Source organism: Ammospiza nelsoni, chromosome 6 (assembly GCF_027579445.1).
Source record: "Ammospiza nelsoni isolate bAmmNel1 chromosome 6, bAmmNel1.pri, whole genome shotgun sequence".
NCBI classification, from domain to species: domain Eukaryota; kingdom Metazoa; phylum Chordata; class Aves; order Passeriformes; family Passerellidae; genus Ammospiza; species Ammospiza nelsoni.
The window spans coordinates 42,978,676-42,996,636 of record NC_080638.1 but is presented as its reverse complement, the minus strand read 5'-3'; the positions used below and the strand labels follow the sequence as shown (position 1 = coordinate 42,996,636).

At 38.2% G+C, this 17,961-nt stretch overlaps 1 protein-coding gene across 1 annotated transcript in view; it reads left to right on the top strand.

The window, feature by feature from the left end:
- The window catches only part of SPTLC2 (serine palmitoyltransferase long chain base subunit 2), a 78,029-nt gene that overhangs the window by 11,807 nt on the left and 48,261 nt on the right, over positions 1-17,961 (top strand). The window contains exons 3-8 of the mRNA XM_059473440.1: positions 6,442-6,596; positions 7,632-7,780; positions 8,112-8,236; positions 13,330-13,423; positions 16,083-16,188; positions 17,020-17,239. Coding sequence (XP_059329423.1) covers positions 6,442-6,596; positions 7,632-7,780; positions 8,112-8,236; positions 13,330-13,423; positions 16,083-16,188; positions 17,020-17,239 — 849 coding nt within the window. The remainder of the gene's footprint in view (positions 1-6,441; positions 6,597-7,631; positions 7,781-8,111; positions 8,237-13,329; positions 13,424-16,082; positions 16,189-17,019; positions 17,240-17,961) is intronic.

Genomic DNA, 17,961 nt, shown 5'->3' with positions numbered 1-17,961 from the left:
GGGTCAGATCCAGAGCACAAGCTATAAAATTTAAAATTCTTTTGGAGTCCAGAACACAAGTAGGTTAGGTGATGAGTAATTTGAGGTACTGACTCGTGCCTCACTGATAGTGATTAGAAAGAATTAATTCATGTTACGACCCACTCACAAAAGCTTCTGTTACTAGGTGAAAGGTCTTGCCTGCTTCAGCAGTTAGCCTGGAATGGATAATTCTGTTTTTCACTGCTTGTAAATTATTTTTAGGGATCTTTATTCCCCACTGGAGTTACTTGTTTTTAGGAAGCTACTGCTAAAACATGAAGTTCACAAGGTTGTTTTTTTTTTTTGCTCACTCCTTATGTGAGCCCTCTTAGAAGAGTGTGACTACCAGTGAGCTGTCTCCAGAGGTCTTATGGTCTTATTCTTGCTGATTTGGGTTCTCTCAAACTATTTTTCTCAGCTGCTTTGCAGAGCCAATGTGGCTTATAAAATTTTAAGGGAGTTCCTTTTCCAGTTGCTGGTTTCTGGTTCTCTGTGCAGCCACACAAGCAGTTGGCTATCAGAAAATAGCAGGGGGCAGAAAGGATATCTCAGTAAGGCAAACAAATAATCAAGGGTGGCAGGAAGGAACTAAAACAGGGAAGGCTTCTTTGGAGCCTTTTTTTGGAGACAGCAGTGGAATAAAGTGCATGTCTTTTTACAGTAGCTAAGGACCAGTGCCTAAAATGACCTCACAGTAGCTTCTTTCTGTGAACACTGTGAGGTAGAATTAAGCAGATTCATAGTAGGGCACAAAATTCCAAAACAGAAGCATTCTTACAGGAGTTTAATGAGTAAAACGTGTTTCATATTGGTTAAAAGTACAGGAGTTAAAATTTTCACTATTGCTAAAACTGACTTCTGAGTGAGTGAAAAAAGGAGTCAGTAAGTCTAATTCAGTAACACATTATTGATATTAGGCTCTCAGTAGAGATTGCCACAGAGGACCTTGAAGCACAGAGGTTGTTAGCAAAAGGTTATCCTAGTTCTAAAAGAAATGTGGCCTTGAATTTTTTTATAAATTAACTCAGCATTGCATCTTACCCTGAAAGAATTGAAACTCTTTCAGTTTCTGTGTTGGTTACAGCTCCCATGAGGAGATGCACGTATTCTGGTTTTGTTTTGTACATAGGATGTCTGTGGATGGAGCTAATAAGAAGTGCCAGTGAATACTGCGTAAGAATGAAAAATAGGAAATCCTGTTTAAAGAAGTTTTGGTGTTGGAGAAATCTCAGTGTAGTGTACTTCCCCAAATCATGTCTCTAGCACTTAGATTGTAATAGCTGCTTCTGCTATCAGACAAATAGAAAAGCAGTCACGTGAGGGCTGGAACATACAGTACTTATCCTCACCCTTTGCTGCTTTAAGCTTTGTTTGCTTGCAAAAGAATTGATGAGAGCACGTTGTAGCATGTCTGGTGTAGGAACCAAGGGTTATTTTGATGCAGGAGGTGGAGGGAGAGATGTGTGCTCAATTACTTGTTTTGAAGTTCTTTTCTCCAATATTTGAGTCTCTCTGCTGGATGACAGGCCAGTCACCTTTTGGTAAGGGAATGCAGGTATTAGTGTGTAAAAAAAGTTCAAAACTTACCTTTTTATTGTTATTAATATGTGCAAATCAGAGAACCCCTGTGATTACACTGGTGTGCTTTCTGGCAGATTTGTGGGAATCTTTCCCCTGTATGGAAATTAACATTTTTTATTACTGAAATTCTTGAGAGCCAACTAGGTTGTTATGATTTTCTTAAGTATCAAGCCAAAGGATTAGCCTTACCTTTTTGAAATAATTAATAATTGCATAGGTAAAAAATTACAAAATTATGTAGTGTGAGGAAGTATTTTTTAAAGGGCTGAATGAACTTGTTCTGAAAATCACGGAATTGAAGTATTTGGATTTTCTGTGGTGTGTTTCTGAAGGTGTTTACATTTAAAAGCATAACATAAACTTAGGTCAAAAATAGTATTAAAAACAAACACAAGGAAAAGACTCAGTTTTTCTATGTTATGGAGGAGAGTTTATTTTAGTAGAGCAAGTTCTTCCCTAAATTGTCACTTAGTAGTATAATCTTACTCTGCATCATAACTAGAAAACTGCAAATTTAAGAACAGAGCAGAATTTTGAACAGGTTTGAATTACAGCTGTTTCTGATGGCAGGTAAAATCCTTTTAATTTATTAGAGCCATGCATTGATATGAATGATTCTAAGAAAGCCTAATATTCACTTGGTCTTGAAACACAAAAGGGTGAAAAGGTGCAGACTTTGCTAGTACTGATTTCCAGGAAATAGTTTCATGGGTTTTGGCTTTGTTTAAAATATATCCAGCTGAGCTTTTCCTGGAAACCAGTGTTGTGTAGCACATCCTCCCTGAAGCATTACTGGTCTATTTAAGGCATGGGTAAATGGCAAGATTAACAATTCTCAATTACCCTGGAATCAATTTATGCATACCAATTTAATGTGCTGTCTAGTCATAAAATATAGTTAAATCTGCAAAATGCTTCCAGTTTGGTACAGGCAGGATGAAAATCACTAACCTTTCCTCCAGCCTGATTTGCCTGTTGATTACCTTCCATGTTTTGTGTTTGGGAGTGACTCTGAATGGGCCTGGTAACTCTCTAATATACTGCTCCATGCTCTGTAGCTTGCCCAGCTAGAACATGTTGGTAGCATTTGGGGTATTCAAACATGGGTTCACAGGAGTCCAGCTGCAGGAATATTTCAGGGGCAGTAAACTGGAATTGTTTGTTCAGTGTTGTCTTAGCATCTGTGTAGCTCATCAGGGGCCTCCTGATGATACAAAGGCTACCCACAGTTATTGCTCCACTTTCCTTGACTCACACAACAGCAAGGTGAAACTAGTCTTTCTGCTTCCTTTTAGAGGCCTGGAATTTGTTGCAATTGTCTGCTGGATTTCTGTTCAGAGTCACTTCTGTGTGTGTTGTCAGAGAACACGTTATGTGAATTGGAGATAAGCCTGCTGGTGCTCATGGCACCATTTGTTAGCTTAGGTGCAATGCTGTGAAAACTTGGCTCTGAAAGTAGCATAATCACTGCATTTGCATGTCCCTGTGCCCTGAGCTAGAGGCTACAAAGCTCTCATTATGACCTTCACTTGTTGCAATATTAATTTAGAGTATGATGAAATAATGGATTCCCAAATCACCTATGCTAAGGTGTTGTTGCACCCCAAGGGAGAATTTTGTTCTTCCCTTGACTGGCTGTGCTTTTCACTGAAATTGCTGTGCTTTTCAGGTTTCAGGGAGACCACTGGTACTTCAGTTTCTTCTTCAGGCATCCCCTCAATAGGGGATGTGTTCTAGGCTGAAAGTGACAGGCATAGAGCTGTTTAGGATTTTTTTAGCTCCATAAATGAAAGAACTTACTGCTTTTCCTCCCTCTTTGGGATCCAGTGTTGCAGTTGACTGTTTACTCAGAAGATTGCTCAAAGAAGCAATTCCTAGAATATTTTTCCTCTGATTGAAAATGTTTAATCTCAGACTGATATTCTTAGGGATCCTTACAGCTAGGAAGAGTGTTGGATCTGAAATTAGATGAGAGAACTTGATAGAAAAATAACAAGAAGATAACAATAACAATATTTAAAGGTGATAGTGGTTGCTTCCAGCTCTAGGATGCAGTTGCAGCAGAGCACTGTGGTTGCATGTGTAAAAAAATTTAAATAATGGAATATGCTAAGTTGGAAGGCACCCACAATGACACTGAGGCCTGCACAGGACATCCCAAAGAGTTACACCATGTGCCTCAGAGGGTTTCCAAACTTCTCCATCTGTGTCAGGCTTGGTGCTGTAACTACTTTCCCTTGGGAGTCTCTTCCAGTGCCCTCTGGGTGAAAAGTATGGATTGATAGAGTTCATCCCTCCCTTCCTCCCCAGGTGTTTATTTTTTTTGGTTCAAAGATTGAAAACATTAAATTAGCATGAGGAATTCAAGTGGTCTTTTTGTTGTACTATCTACTCTTCATCTGGAATGCCACACTGTAGCAGGATGGAGGAGGTAAACAAACAAACCAGCCCCCAAACCAACCAGCAGACCATCTGCTCCTGTATGCCAGCTCCAAAAGAGGGCTCTGAAACTCCAGAAGTCAGTATCAGTTTATAAAGGTACAATATCCTTACCCTTTGTTTTTTACATTCTCAGATCTGTGGGTCGTGAGAACCCCTCAGTGGGGTTAGGATCACTGAGGAAATAGACAATCCATTTTTGCATTATGCCAAAATAACATTTCCTGCTTGCTCTATTCCAGGGAACTTTCTTATGAGACCTATCTGAGGATGGTTTGTTGGAGGGAGCAGTACATGTATAGATAACAAAGGAGTTGGCAGTGTGCTGGCACCTACTTAAAGCCCTTTACTACAATCCTACAACTTGGTACTCCAAAAACTAAAGCTAGTGTCCCATATTAAACCTTAATTCTCTTACCCATAATTTATTCCTGGAATTCTTGTTGACTTTTAAAGCATATTTTTTCTTTATCATGATTCAGTAGGTTCAGAGAACTTCTCTTCCTCACAGTAACTTTAAACTTAGTTCTAGTGCTGGCTTTTTCTTAAAAGAAAATACTTGTGTTACCTATACTGGAGGTGCCAGCCTGTAGAGGATGATTGTCCTTAAATCACCAGTTGAGCTTGTTACTGTTCTGGCTTTGTCAGCTTGGGTTTCAAAAGAAAACTCATCTGATGAGTAATCTGAAGTGAGACTGGGCTGTATGGACCCAGGCATACCTGCTTGAGTTGGTAGGGTGACTCATTACCAGCCTCCCCCTTCCAGCCAAGAACCTTGGCTAAAATACCAGTTGTTTCTCAACTCACGCAGTTGGTGTGCTTGGATAACTGTGCAAAGCTGAAATCCTGTGTGTAGATGGTTAGGAGGAGGTGAAAATACTGAGAAGCATCTCAGTAGATTTTAATTAGATTTAACAAATCTCTCAAGTATTGATCTTCTAATGTGCCAGTGTTTCTTTTTGGTTTCACTTTCCCCACCCCTCTTCAAGTAACATAGCAGAGGGTTTGAAACAATTGCAGGTAATTATTTTGATTTTGTGTCATGAATTGGGACAGGAACGTGGAAGAAACAATTGCCCTTCTGTGCATCTTAGGACCTAGAAATTTTATTCCCACTGTCCCTTTGAGAAAGGACATACTTGTGATTCTCTGAAAGAGTGATTGCTAGCTAAATTTGGGTTCTGTTTCCACAGTTGAAATGATGGAAATTAATATCTTTGTGCCTTTTTGACACAGGTAGATCAGAAATGGGTTTAGCAGCTGTATCTGCTTAGAAGTTGGCACTTTTGGTCTTGGTCTTTTCTGTGCAGCTGCTGGTAGGAGGATGCAAAGGTGTGGACCTAAACGTTCTTTTACTCCAAACTGCAAGGGCAAGGTTGTTAAATCATTAAAATAGGAAGGTAATGAAAAAAGTACTCCTACAGGCAAGCATTGTAAGTAAGAGCTTGTAAGTGCCTGTTTGTGTTTTTATTAAAAATCTGCCATAAATGCTCCCAGTTTTGCTTTAGTGGTTCAAATATCTGACACTACAGTACTTGGTGAGATACTCTGCCTTTCTCATACTGCCACCAAAAATAAAATTCCCATCACAATGTTTGCATTTTTCTTGTGAAAAACAGGAAGAAATGCTCAACTGGCTCATACCTCTGTAATAAATTCTACTTTTTCCTTCTGTAGATGATTAAAAAGGTGGTGATTTTTTTCCCCCCCATCAGAAGCAAATGAATTATGCATTCTTATCTCTACTAAATGTCAAACTTTCTTTAATTAAATAGTAAAAAGGAAATCTTGTGACTTTAGGGCAAGAAAAAAATGTTCTTGAGTGCTCAGATGTCCTTGCTGCTGCAGTTAGTTTGACATTCTTGTGTTATCCATTCAAGGCAGTCACTTACTTTTCCTGGAAAACATTGGAAGGGAAGCTAAAATTCAGGAAAGGCTCATTCATAAGAATCATGTGGGACTTCAGTGTTGATAAGCTGTGCAGAAGAGAGGTACCATAATGCAGCTTATTAGCTTCTATTGAAAACAAAAAATTGTGGAAGGTTCTTCTGGTAATGTGTAGAATAATGCTAGTGGTGCTATATTAAATGCATTCCTTATGCACAAAATAAAATATGGTAGAGCACCTTAGTTTTCCAAAGTCTTTGTGTATTCAGTACAGCAATGTTTGGTGCCAAAAAGCCCTTGCATGTTCCCTTGCTCTGCTTAACTCAGAGACTGACTGTAACTCTCCTGCAAAGATTATATGCCCATGATTTAATGAAGGGGGTTATTTCATATTTTGTGTTTTCCTGAGTTTTTCCATTATGCCAGAATGACAGATAAGAATTATTCCTGCTACTCTTATTTTACTGTCATATATATTTTCCTTTTACTTTGAGTGCTTTTGATGTGTTTCAGGACTTTGTCCCATTGTACCAGGACTTTGAAAATTTCTACAACAGAAACCTCTACATGCGCATTCGGGACAGCTGGAACCGTCCAATCTGCAGTGTGCCAGGGGCCAAAGTGGACATGATGGAGAGAGTTTCCCATGACTACAACTGGACATTCACGTGAGTCAAAACTGAAGAAAACACTTGCAAGAGCTGCCTTAAAATACAGGGTCTCTAAGAGCAAGTTGTAGGGTGTGAGGTCAAAGGAGCAGTGAATTATGAGCTTTATTATGAAAGTTTGAGCTTTCTAGCAGCTTGAATCAATGAATTTTGCTCTTTTGAAATAGATTTAGCCACCAAGGTGATACAATCTTTTGGCTGACTTACTGTATTTAGATTTCCTGGACATACACCTGTAATAAAATTAATACCTTTGTGCATATAATGTTAATACCTGGTGTGGATATATTGGATTGCACTGCTGCTTGTGACTTTGTGTTGATTGAGAAGAAGTTCTGCCACTTTAAGTAAATGCTGCTGTCATCAACTGTATTTGACATGATTGTTTTGAGTCAGAACTGAAGTAGTCTGTAGAAACAAAATGAGAAATACAATAAAGGGTTTTTACAAATTGGAAATGATGTATCACAGGTTTGATGTGAAGAGGTTTGCAGCACAGGACTTGGTGAAACTACTTATGTCTCTTCTTGGCTTTCAAGGGCAAAAGAATTAAAATTGATTTTTTTTCTGCTGAACTTCTTCCTTATTCTCCTTGTCACGTATTGTTAGCACAGAAGTGCCAGATGTGTTTCCTTTCTGCGGTTAGAGGATATCCCGCTTGAGAGGCTGCCAAGTTAATTGATCTGGAGATGTTATTTTGTAATTGAAAGAAAACTTGTATGTTTCTGGGATGGAGGGAGGAACATGTCAGAGCAACAGATGGTTTGAGAAGCCTCAAGCAATTTCATGTGTGATAGCAAATTCACCTGTAAATGTAAACTCTTCTGGGAGTTGAGATTGTAAGATAGGGAGAGAATCTTTTTAACTGATTGTTGCAGTTTGATGATGAGAGGCAGTACTGAAATAATTTAATGTTTGGTTCTATTGAGTTTTAACATTTCAGTGTAGAGTCTAGGAAAGTGAAGTAATAATCTTCTGGTGTAGATAATTTTTAAAATTTTGGGTATCCTAACTTGTGCTGTTTTTAAAACACAGATACACAGGGAGAGTGATAAAAGACATCATAAATATGGGTTCCTACAACTACCTTGGGTTTGCACAGAAGACTGGGGCTTGCCAAGAAGCAGCTTCTAAAGTTCTGTCCCAGTATGGAGCTGGGGTGTGCAGCACCCGGCAGGAGATGGGTAAGTTGGAGGATGATAGTGTGTTCCCTGAATGTTTATTTCAAAGTCTGTATCTGATTGCAGGTCTTTAAAACATTAGTTGCTTCAGCATTGAACTTTAGTCTAACTGATAAAGCAGCTTTTACTTCAGTGAAGACAAATTGACTTCCTGGATTTAGTTTATGTTGCACAGCAGTTGTTTTACTTATGTTTTCATATATGGGGTTTTTGCAGTGTTCCCTTATGGGCCTTTAAATAAAGCACAGCTTGGTTGGTGGAAAATCTCTTTGTAGAATTTAGCAGTAGTGAAAGCTTCTCCTTACTCTGCATTTCCCATTTGTTTTATGTGCAGGAAACTTGGACAAGCATGAGGAGCTGGAAAAGCTAGTTGCCAGGTTCCTAGGTGTGGAATCTGCAATGGCATATGGAATGGGATTTGCAACCAATTCTATGAACATTCCTGCTTTAGTTGGCAAGGTATGGCTTAAGTCATGGACAAAAGCTCACCTAGCAAAGATTCTAGTGGTTAATTTTTATAAAAGCTACTTGTTTGCTTTTGTTTTTACTCAGTGGCAGCCCCTGCAGATATTCTCTATGCAGACTGTAGGTCACAGAATGCATCTCTAACCATTGCAAAAATCTCTTTGAGAAACAGCATCCATGGGACCAGTAGCAGCATAGAACTTTCTTTCTGGGAGAAAGCCTGGCATGTTAAGGCTTGCTTCCTCAGGCTATTCCTTGGTGTGTGAGATGGTGGCTGATTAACAGACTGATTGGCTGAAGGTATTTTGGTGCTTTTGAAACACTAAGAACCAACTGTGTCAACTACACAAATAAGCTGAGTTGCATATTGGTACATGGAGAATTTATTATCTTTGAGTGACAGCTGAAAAATCCTTCCTTGGAAGAAGCAGAAAGGTTGTTTGAGGGAAATAAGGTTAACTGTAAATTCTCGTGATGTTTATTGTGTGCCCCATAAAACAGGAGACAATTAGTCTGAGTGTCCAGTATTCTCCACCAGTGCTATTTTAGTTATTGGAAAATCAAATAAAATTGAAATTTTTCTTTGCTTGTTCTTGATGCAAAATACATGTTCTCTTAGCTCCTCCTTAGAGTAAAATAGTGCAAGTACTGGAACAGGTTGGTTTTGTTTTTCTTTTTTGGCAAATGATTCACTGTCAGCCTAATACTGCTAGTCTATTGGAATTCTTTGCCCCTGTCTGGTGAATTATTTTGAATTATTTTCCTTTTATTTAATTTTTTTTTTCACTTCCTGAGATTACTTCCTAAATCTTCCATGTCTGATATCTACAGATCATAAATTTTCTGCTTTTTTCTTCCTGACAGCTTTTCCTGGTGATTGATTTTCTTTTGCATTAGCTGCACTGTCTTCCTGTATGCTTTTTTTCTTTTTTCTTTTAACAAGGAAGTAGCACTGTCTACAAAATGGCCCTTTTCTTGTGGTCTGTTTTAAATATCAAATGCTTTGCATATTAAAAAAAAGACTTTTTTGAGTCTGATGCTAGAGAGAAATTCAGTGCTTCAAATCTAATCTTTCTGGAGTCAAATACTTCTGCAGTGCTATGAATCTGAGCAACATATGTTGCTTCTGAAATGTCTTTTACCTGCATGTTTTGGTTCTTTTTCTTTCCACATCTCTCCAGTTTTATGTTTAACAGAAAAATCATTCATAATTTCTGTGAGACCTTTCAGATTCAATACACACTGTCAGGTACATTTAAGTAGATTGCTCGTTGTTGTCACTACAAATGACTCATTCCTGCAAACTTACTCAATCTTTTTTTTCTATGTGGAGCCCTCTGTATATCATCAATACCTTATAAGAATACCCTTGAGACGGCTTACTCAGATCCTGAGTTTTCACCTTTGAACTTCAGTAGGTTTTACAACCATTAAGAGAATCTGAACAGTAAATTCCAAGGCGTGTAACATACCTTTTTTATGCAGCTCACTCTAGTAAACCAACTCTTGTCATAAATGGTACAGCAATCCCTGCTGGGTTAGTCATGAGGACACTTACTTTATTGTATACTTGAAATAAAGTAGTAAGAAGCTTTTGCCTCATAACAATACAGGTGCCCTTATACTCAAGTGAATACTCCAAACAGAAATTGCACTCTGGTAAAGAAGAGAGTTCTTGTCGGATGAACCATTTTGCTGTTCAGAATGTTCACTGAATGTTTTGTTTGGCTGCCTGAAGTTGCTTCTCACTGCACATTTGATTTCTTCATTGTCTGCAAATAAGGAGACATAAACCCTGAATTTTGGCACCACCCAGTACACATTTAATTGTGTGTGTGCTACCTGTTTGGCAATGCTTAGTAAAGCTCAGAGATTCTCATGCTTGATTAAACTCTTGGACTGTTTGTGTCTTTTTGCATGTCCTATGCTGAAGTGAAGGGAGACGACCATCCGATTGATGAGCATCGAACTCCGATTTATTGATTCACCAGGCACTTTTTATAACAGTGTTAATTAAGCTCATATATATTGCAAAACCCAAGCTCATCATAGGCTACAGAGTAAACATCGATCCCCCTTTTTGTTTTCAATACCTGTGGTTTGTTATTGAAACCAAGATTTGTGTTCTCACCCTGATATGAATGGTTCTCAAAACCTCCATGTCTGTTCCCAAAACAGCCAAGGACAGAATATTTACCTGTTATGAGAAGACTGCCTGAGAACCCTGCTGTTTATAAAAATGTGCCTGAGAACCTAGTTATTTACAGAAACAGGCTTGGGAACTGCTGCTTACAGCTGCCTTTTACTTTTCCATCAGCTGTATATTTTCATGGCCTCTTTCTTTAAGCCATGTTTGAACCAAGCTCTCCAAAGTCCTACTTATATTTTCAACTGTAAAGCTGCTTGGAACACAAGATATCTTCCAAGTTATTCTGGGCTTCTGTATTACTACTTAATTAGCTAAAAACAAGCTGCTGAGTATAGTTGCTCACATATACTGGACCACCTGTTCTTTTTCTGCTCTGTGAAATCCTGAAGCACTTAGTTTATGTTCCTACTGAATCTTCTTTTAATAACAACATATACAATCTGACTAGATCCATCTCTATGCCATAATGTGATCAGAATTAGTCAGCAAAAGGAATTCAAAAGCTTCATCATTATTTAGTTGATCTTAATTCACTATGCCTTGTTAACAGCAGCCTCTACTAAGCACATGCTGAAAATAAGTATAGTTGGTGTAGACTGAAAGCTGTATTTCAGCACTGTTAAAGCATCACTAAAATCAGGTGTTTCTGCACCTGGTGGTTTTCAGCAGTAGAGACCCTCTGTTCACAGCAAGTTTGTCATGTGCCTGATACACTCACTGGCAAATATGCTGAGTCTAGACCACAGATAATGGGACATTTGAGGGTTACTTAGTCAGAGGTTGTTAGACCATTTGAGGCTAACCTAGACTCTCAAACTTGCCTGTTTTAGATTAAGTACCATTAATATAGTCAGTATAACTAGGTAATAACACTGTTCTGTATTGCCTTTAGCACAGAATTTTTCATCATAGCTCTGGATGGAGAGAGACTGTACAATTGAGTTAGAGCAGTGATGCTTGAAGGATATTTTTTTGGTTGTAAGAAAGCACATTAATTTCCACATATAGGTGAGTTGTAAAATTAAGTGCTCAGGACTGAATTACACAATTAATGTACGTAGCAGTCTGTAGTAAAATGTGGCATTCACTTCAGTGGGCCTTGCAGGATGTGGTGGTAAGCCTGTTCTTCACTGACATATTTTTCTAGAGTCACATATTTTTCTAGAGTCCAAGTCGTGTTATCTCCAGTTCCTGTTAGCCTTGTCCTGAATGCTTTCTCAAATGTAAATTTGCTGATAAATGCAACTGAAGTCTTATCACTGTAGTAGCATCACTCAGTTTTACATATAATCATCAGTGATGGCTATTCTATGCCATTGCCTTATGTGATCCATTGCCTTCTTTCTAGTGGCAGACAGTACTAGACTAGTTACTACTTCTTCAATTTCAAATTAATTTGTTTCTAATTGAATGTCCTTTTAGCAGAGGGTGAAAAGAGGCTGCTGCTCATCAGTTTGTTAAATCTACCTTCTCCACCAAAAGCTTGTCCTTGTTTTTATGCAAAAGCTTTTTCAAGGCAATGAATCTCTTCTTTTCTTCATTTTTTTTAAAACTATCAGTTTTCCTGCTTTCTACCATTCAAGAAGGATACTAGTACTGGATTATTATATTCACTTTTCTTGATACAATAGTGTTTAACAGCCATGCCCTCTGATATATACTTACTCTGTCTGATGTAGTAGCTCTAAAGAGCAAACACTAGTTGGAAATTTCCATACTTCATATGCCAAAGTCTATGAAACATGTAATGTGAGTGTTTGTAGCAGCAGTATGAACATATGGCATTTGTGGCAGTTTCTGGGGAAAACCAGTCTCTGGCTTTCTCAGAATGTAGAATGTTTCTAGGGGCATCACAGTTCTAGTGCAGAGACTTTGAGACTCTGCACTAGAGGGGAAATAAGGTTAACTCTAGGTCAAAACTCCTGTTGTCTGGGACACTCCTGGTATAACTGTAGGCAATGCTTTTGACAGTCCCTTCTAGTAATTCCCATTGCAGAGAAATCCTCTTGATTCCTCCCTCATGAAGCTGTTATAAGAGAAGCATGGAATGAACATGCTTCAGTGTTAGATCTTCAGCATCTTGACACCCTTTCTAGATTTTTAACTGAGCAAAGTCACTTCTAAAATTGCAGCATGTTTGCATAGTAATTGGAGGGGGCCAAGGTTATTTAGAAATATTGTTGCTTCCTTATATATTAATCCCCCAATATACATACATTCCTGTAGCCCAGTGGTAATACTGTGACTGAATGTTCAGCATATCAGTTATTGACCTGTAATCATCACTGCTTTCAAAACATACATATCCTGTTTTAATGTTTGTCCAAGGATTTATCTTCTGAGCTTTTCTTGAAAAAGCAAATTAATTCAGTATCATATTTAGTGGCTTCAGAAAATTTCTCCAGTTCATCATGCAATTCTGTTTTCCACTTTCTGTCTCTTGTATATTACCTCCATCTACATGTGGGTTTAGTCAGTGGTTGCCTCCTAATGAAAGTAATAGTGCAACACTGAGAAGGCCTTTAAACCTAGGTCTTTGGTGTCCTGTTCCTTAGCAGCACTGTCGACTTGCTGAGTGAACTGTGGCAAGCTGCTCTGCTCCCTGTTTTACCTGACTGCATAGGAGGATGAGTATTCATCAACAGAATGAGATATTCAGCGATTCAGCTGCAGGACTTCCAGGAAAAGTGAAACTTCAGTGTTTCTTTCAGTTAAGAGCCGTTCTGTATTTTTATTTGCCATACTAAGGCTGCAACTTGGATCTTAGCCAGTCTTGCCTGGACTAGTTGGAATTTGCAAGTAGTTGGAGTTGCCTGCATTTATGTTGGAATTTTTTTTCCTTAAATGATCTTGAAGCACTGCAGAGCTGAAAGGTTTTACATGCTTGGCTGTGAAACATAACCTTTTCAATATATTCTTCTTTCCCCTTCTAATTCAGGGCTGTCTGATCCTGAGTGATGAACTGAATCATGCATCACTAGTGCTTGGAGCAAGACTGTCAGGAGCAACTATTCGAATCTTTAAGCACAACAGTAAGTATCAGATGGTGAACTCTGCTTTTCTGCAGATGCTATAGATCAGATGCAATATCTTCTATCTTCTAGTAGCTGAAAATCCAATTTCATGCAAGGAAATCAATTGCTAGTTATGTAAAAGGTCAGAAGACTGCTGCTACTGAAGTTGAATCATCCTGAATCAGATTTTTTTTATGTATTCAGTCCCAGCTAATAACACTTTTATCCTGAAGCTGTTCTGGCCTACATCTTCTGCATATGGAGGAGAACATGCCACCCTTTGGCAAGTCTAGGAACACTGGTGTTTTAACATTGTTTCTTGTCCTACCATGCTTGGGTAGCTCAGCATGGTTAGATTATTCTAACAGTGTGTCACATAATGATGCAGTCTTGTAGTGGTCTAGGTTACAATTTGGGGGATAAGAAAGTTTAATTTTAGAACTGGATGCTAACATGCTCCTACAGTAACAAAAGCTTAGGATGGCAGATGTCTTAGCTAAACTAGAAAGTCGTGAATTGGCACAATATAGTACTGAAACAATTTTTGGGACAAGAAGCATAGATTAAGTTCAATGAATTACTTGCTTTAAGTATTTAAGTAATTGTTTTCAAAATACACAGATTTTTAAATTTCCTAGTTTCATCTTCCTCCAAAGGAGGTATTTATAATAACTTTCAGGTTAAAACTAGCTAGGATTTCCTTCTCTTACTCTTGATGCAAGAGGCATGTGGTTGTTCTTCATAAGTAAGAACTACCTTCGTTCTTCAGGTACTCCTAATACTCTTTATAGTGTCAGTCTCTGAGGTCATGATGACTCTTGCTCTCTTTGAAGTGTGTAGTGGTAACAGCAAAACTTGGGTGACTGCAATTATTTTTCTTTCTTTGTCTTACTTGATAGTGTGGATTCTCTCTGCTGTGCTTACTGTTTCTTTTGTGTTCGCTCTTTCTTGTTTTCTATCATTTGAATAATTTGTTTTACAAAAAAATAGAGCATTTGGTAACATTCATTTTTTCTTTTTAATTCTTCATAAATTTTGGTTGCTGGGCAAGATCACAAAAGCTTTTCATTCAATTTCTTGCATTTGTATGGACATACTTCTGAACATTGCATCAGTTGCAGAAGTTCAAAGAACATTGGTGACAAACATAGTTCTGGCTATGGGGAAGAGGCTGCTGTGATGAAAAATAGATGATTTGTGGGAATGGCTACAATAGATGATTTGTGGGAATGTGCTTTCCCCTGGTGAAATTGTGGGATATTCTAGAAACATTTTAGATGGTGGGTTGTTGTGGAAGAGAATGTAGTGGCATATTAGAATCAAGGCAAAATGCAAACAATGGTCTTGGTTATCAAGATGATGTTCAGTTCATATTTCTGTATGTGTTCTCAGTCCTACTCTTGTTATACTCTATGCTGCCTTTTTAATGTGATTTTCTTAAGATGTTAATGGCTTCATTCATAATCAGATTTTTAGAAACTGCAGGGGGGAAATGAAAGCTTCCCCTGAAATTCCTTGTAAAATGCTTTTATTTTTTTCCTGCCTTATTCTGTAGTTTGTTCTTTTCATTAAGCTAGACTCATCTTCCCCTCCTTCTTGAAAAGTTAGAGTAGAAGTTTATTTTCCATTGTTCTCTCTAATCGCACTAACCTTGTCTTTCCTTCATTGAGAGACCTGTTGGGGACAGGGACTACACTACTGATTTCTTCATCATTGACTTTCTGAACCTTAGCTGTCTTTTAACAGCACATTAACTGACCTACTGTGCTGTTTAGTTTTAGTCTAGATCTAGCTCACAAGCTCCTCTTGCTGCTACAACTGCACTAGTCTACCAGTTCTCTTTCCATGATTAATTTGTTCTCTTTTTCACACCCTAGTGTTTATATCTATCTCTTGCTCAGAACTTGACTTTTATGCTTTGATTAATCCCATCTTCACTCCTTTCCTTGAAGTTTTTTTTTCAGGACTGATTCCACATGTATGTATTTGTTCACATTAGTTAGGTCTCTAAGGATCACATCAAGTATTTGTAATCAAAGCTTGTAAGATTTCAGAATATGCTTCTACTAACAGTTTCATCTGTCTAGTTTCTGATATGCTGAACACTGTCCTTTTTCCTGCACTGGTGGTTCTTTTTTTTTTCCTTTTCTCCTTGGGTTTAGAGACTTCCTGTTCTCACTTCCAATCCCTTCAATTTTAAACAAAGAAATAAAAAAGTACACTTGCCCTGCTTATTTTCCTGCACTTTGGTCTATCTTCTTCTTATCTTTAATTCATTATCCTTGAACTTGTTGTGTTCTAGCTCTGTTCTGTTGTTCTGTTCTGAATTATTTCTATCCACAAGGACATTTGTACTACTAAATTGCCTTCTCTTTTCATCAGAATCAGATACCTTCCTTTTTTTATCCCCCCCCCCGCCCCTTCTTTGTTTGTGCCTAATTCTCTAACTTGTGCTTTTAGTTTAGAATGATGAAATTCTTCCTTGGAGTTCACACAGTCACCTATTCCTTTCAGTTTCATCCATGGTCCTGTAGGGAGATGAAGCCTGTGCTTATTGACTTGTATATGGTCTGTCCTCCATGCTGGAGCAATTTGTGCCTTTTTGGAATATTGCTGTCATGTCAAAGTTCAAGCTAGTAGCTGTTTTGGTACCATTTAACAGTAATTTCTGGTGCAGATATGCAAAGCCTGGAGAAGCTGCTCAAAGATGCTATTGTGCATGGGCAACCTCGTACACGGAGGCCCTGGAAAAAAATTCTTATCTTGGTGGAAGGAATATACAGGTACAAACTATTCTTTATAATCCTAAGACCCTCCACATGAGATCTAAATGCTTAGTGTTTGGGTTTCTTTGCCAAATCAAACGATGAATATTGTCACTTCATAGTTATTTCATTAGTCTCATCTGCTAATTACATGACACTGTGTATGTCTTACATCCTGGGCTTTCTGTTGCTGGAACTGTAGCTGCAGCTGGTGTTATCACAATGTTTCCCACATCCTGATTATATTGTAGAAATTAATTAATCAAAACTGATTGCTTATATCAGAGCTGAGGTCTTAAGTTGCTTGTCCATTCCATTCTTTCTGTGCTTACTAGATTATTTTAGTGTGAACGGAATTGTACAAATTTAATTTTTTTGCTAAGAGTGAGTAGGAGCAGTAGGCATAGCTGTGTTAGGCATTTAAATCCTAGTGACTTTCAGTACAAAATGTGGTGTTTTGAAGTGTTACTAATGAAAGCCTAGTCAGTTCTTAGAAACATCAGGTAAGTAGATGTTAAGTCAGAACACTGACATTAGAGTGGGAGTAAAACTGAGATAATTTTATTAACGAATTATCACTGAACACATTCCTGTGCCCTAACTTCCTGTTGCTACTACTGTTTAGTCTGTGTGTCAGCATCCCAGAGATGCTGAACAGGTAGAAAGGAGAGATCTGGGCCCCAGGTACAAGGAGGAGAGGTGCATCTCTGCAGACTGTGATGAGTCTAGCAAATTTTAAGTGTTTGTAATTACTGGAAGAGTGAAGAAATTAAAGCTCAGTGATTTTAGTCTCTATGAGGTGGTCCCAACAATTAAGTCAACTCATACTGAATTTTTGTTTCTCAACAGTATGGAGGGATCCATAGTCCGTTTGCCTGAAGTGATTGCCCTTAAGAAGAAATACAAATCCTATCTGTACCTTGATGAAGCTCATAGTATAGGTGCCCTGGGTCCCAGTGGCCGGGGTGTAGTGGATTATTTTGGACTCAATCCTGAAGATGTGGATGTTATGATGGGAACATTTACGAAAAGCTTTGGAGCTGCAGGAGGATACATTGGGGGCAAGAAGGTAAAAAGCTGGGAATATCATGGCTGGTGGTAAAGTCCATTTCAGGCAGGTGGTGGAATTCTTGGTTAAGCATTTCAAATTTAATTTATTCCTCAAGTACTCTATTGTCCATTTGTTTCATAATTTTACATGCTGTCTAATACTGTGGAAGTCTACAGTGCAGAAGAGTGTAGTCTAGAAAAATACGTCATAATTGTGTAGTTCTCACATGCTCAATGATGATTTGAGTTTGCAGAATGTACAGTAGTGATGCAATACCTTTCTAGGAAGGGCTAGGAGCCAGGAAGCAGGGATTTCTTGATGTTACTTTTAATGAGACTTGAAGGAAAAATGCAAAAAGCTTAAGTTTTTCAACCTGTTTGGAGGAAAATCCTCTTAGGTTAGTCTGGTAGAATTGATTTCCCCTGGGCACAAGCAGTTTGCTTTCTGAAATTACCCTTTTTCCCTTTTTCTTTTTTGACTGGTTGATTGTTTTGTTTTTTGTTTCTTTGTTTTGGCACTTTATTTGTTTGAGGTATTTGGGGATTTTTTTTGGCTACTGTCTCCTTCTATTGGAAAATACAGCCAGGAAGTGTTGCACTTGCCAACCTCTAATTCTCAGAGGGATTGTGTAGACAATTCTCTGTGTCACCTTTCTCATATCATAAAATGTCTGATCTCACAGATCAGGCTTCTAAGCTTTATTGGAGGGTGAAATTCTACCATTTTCCTACCAGGACAAT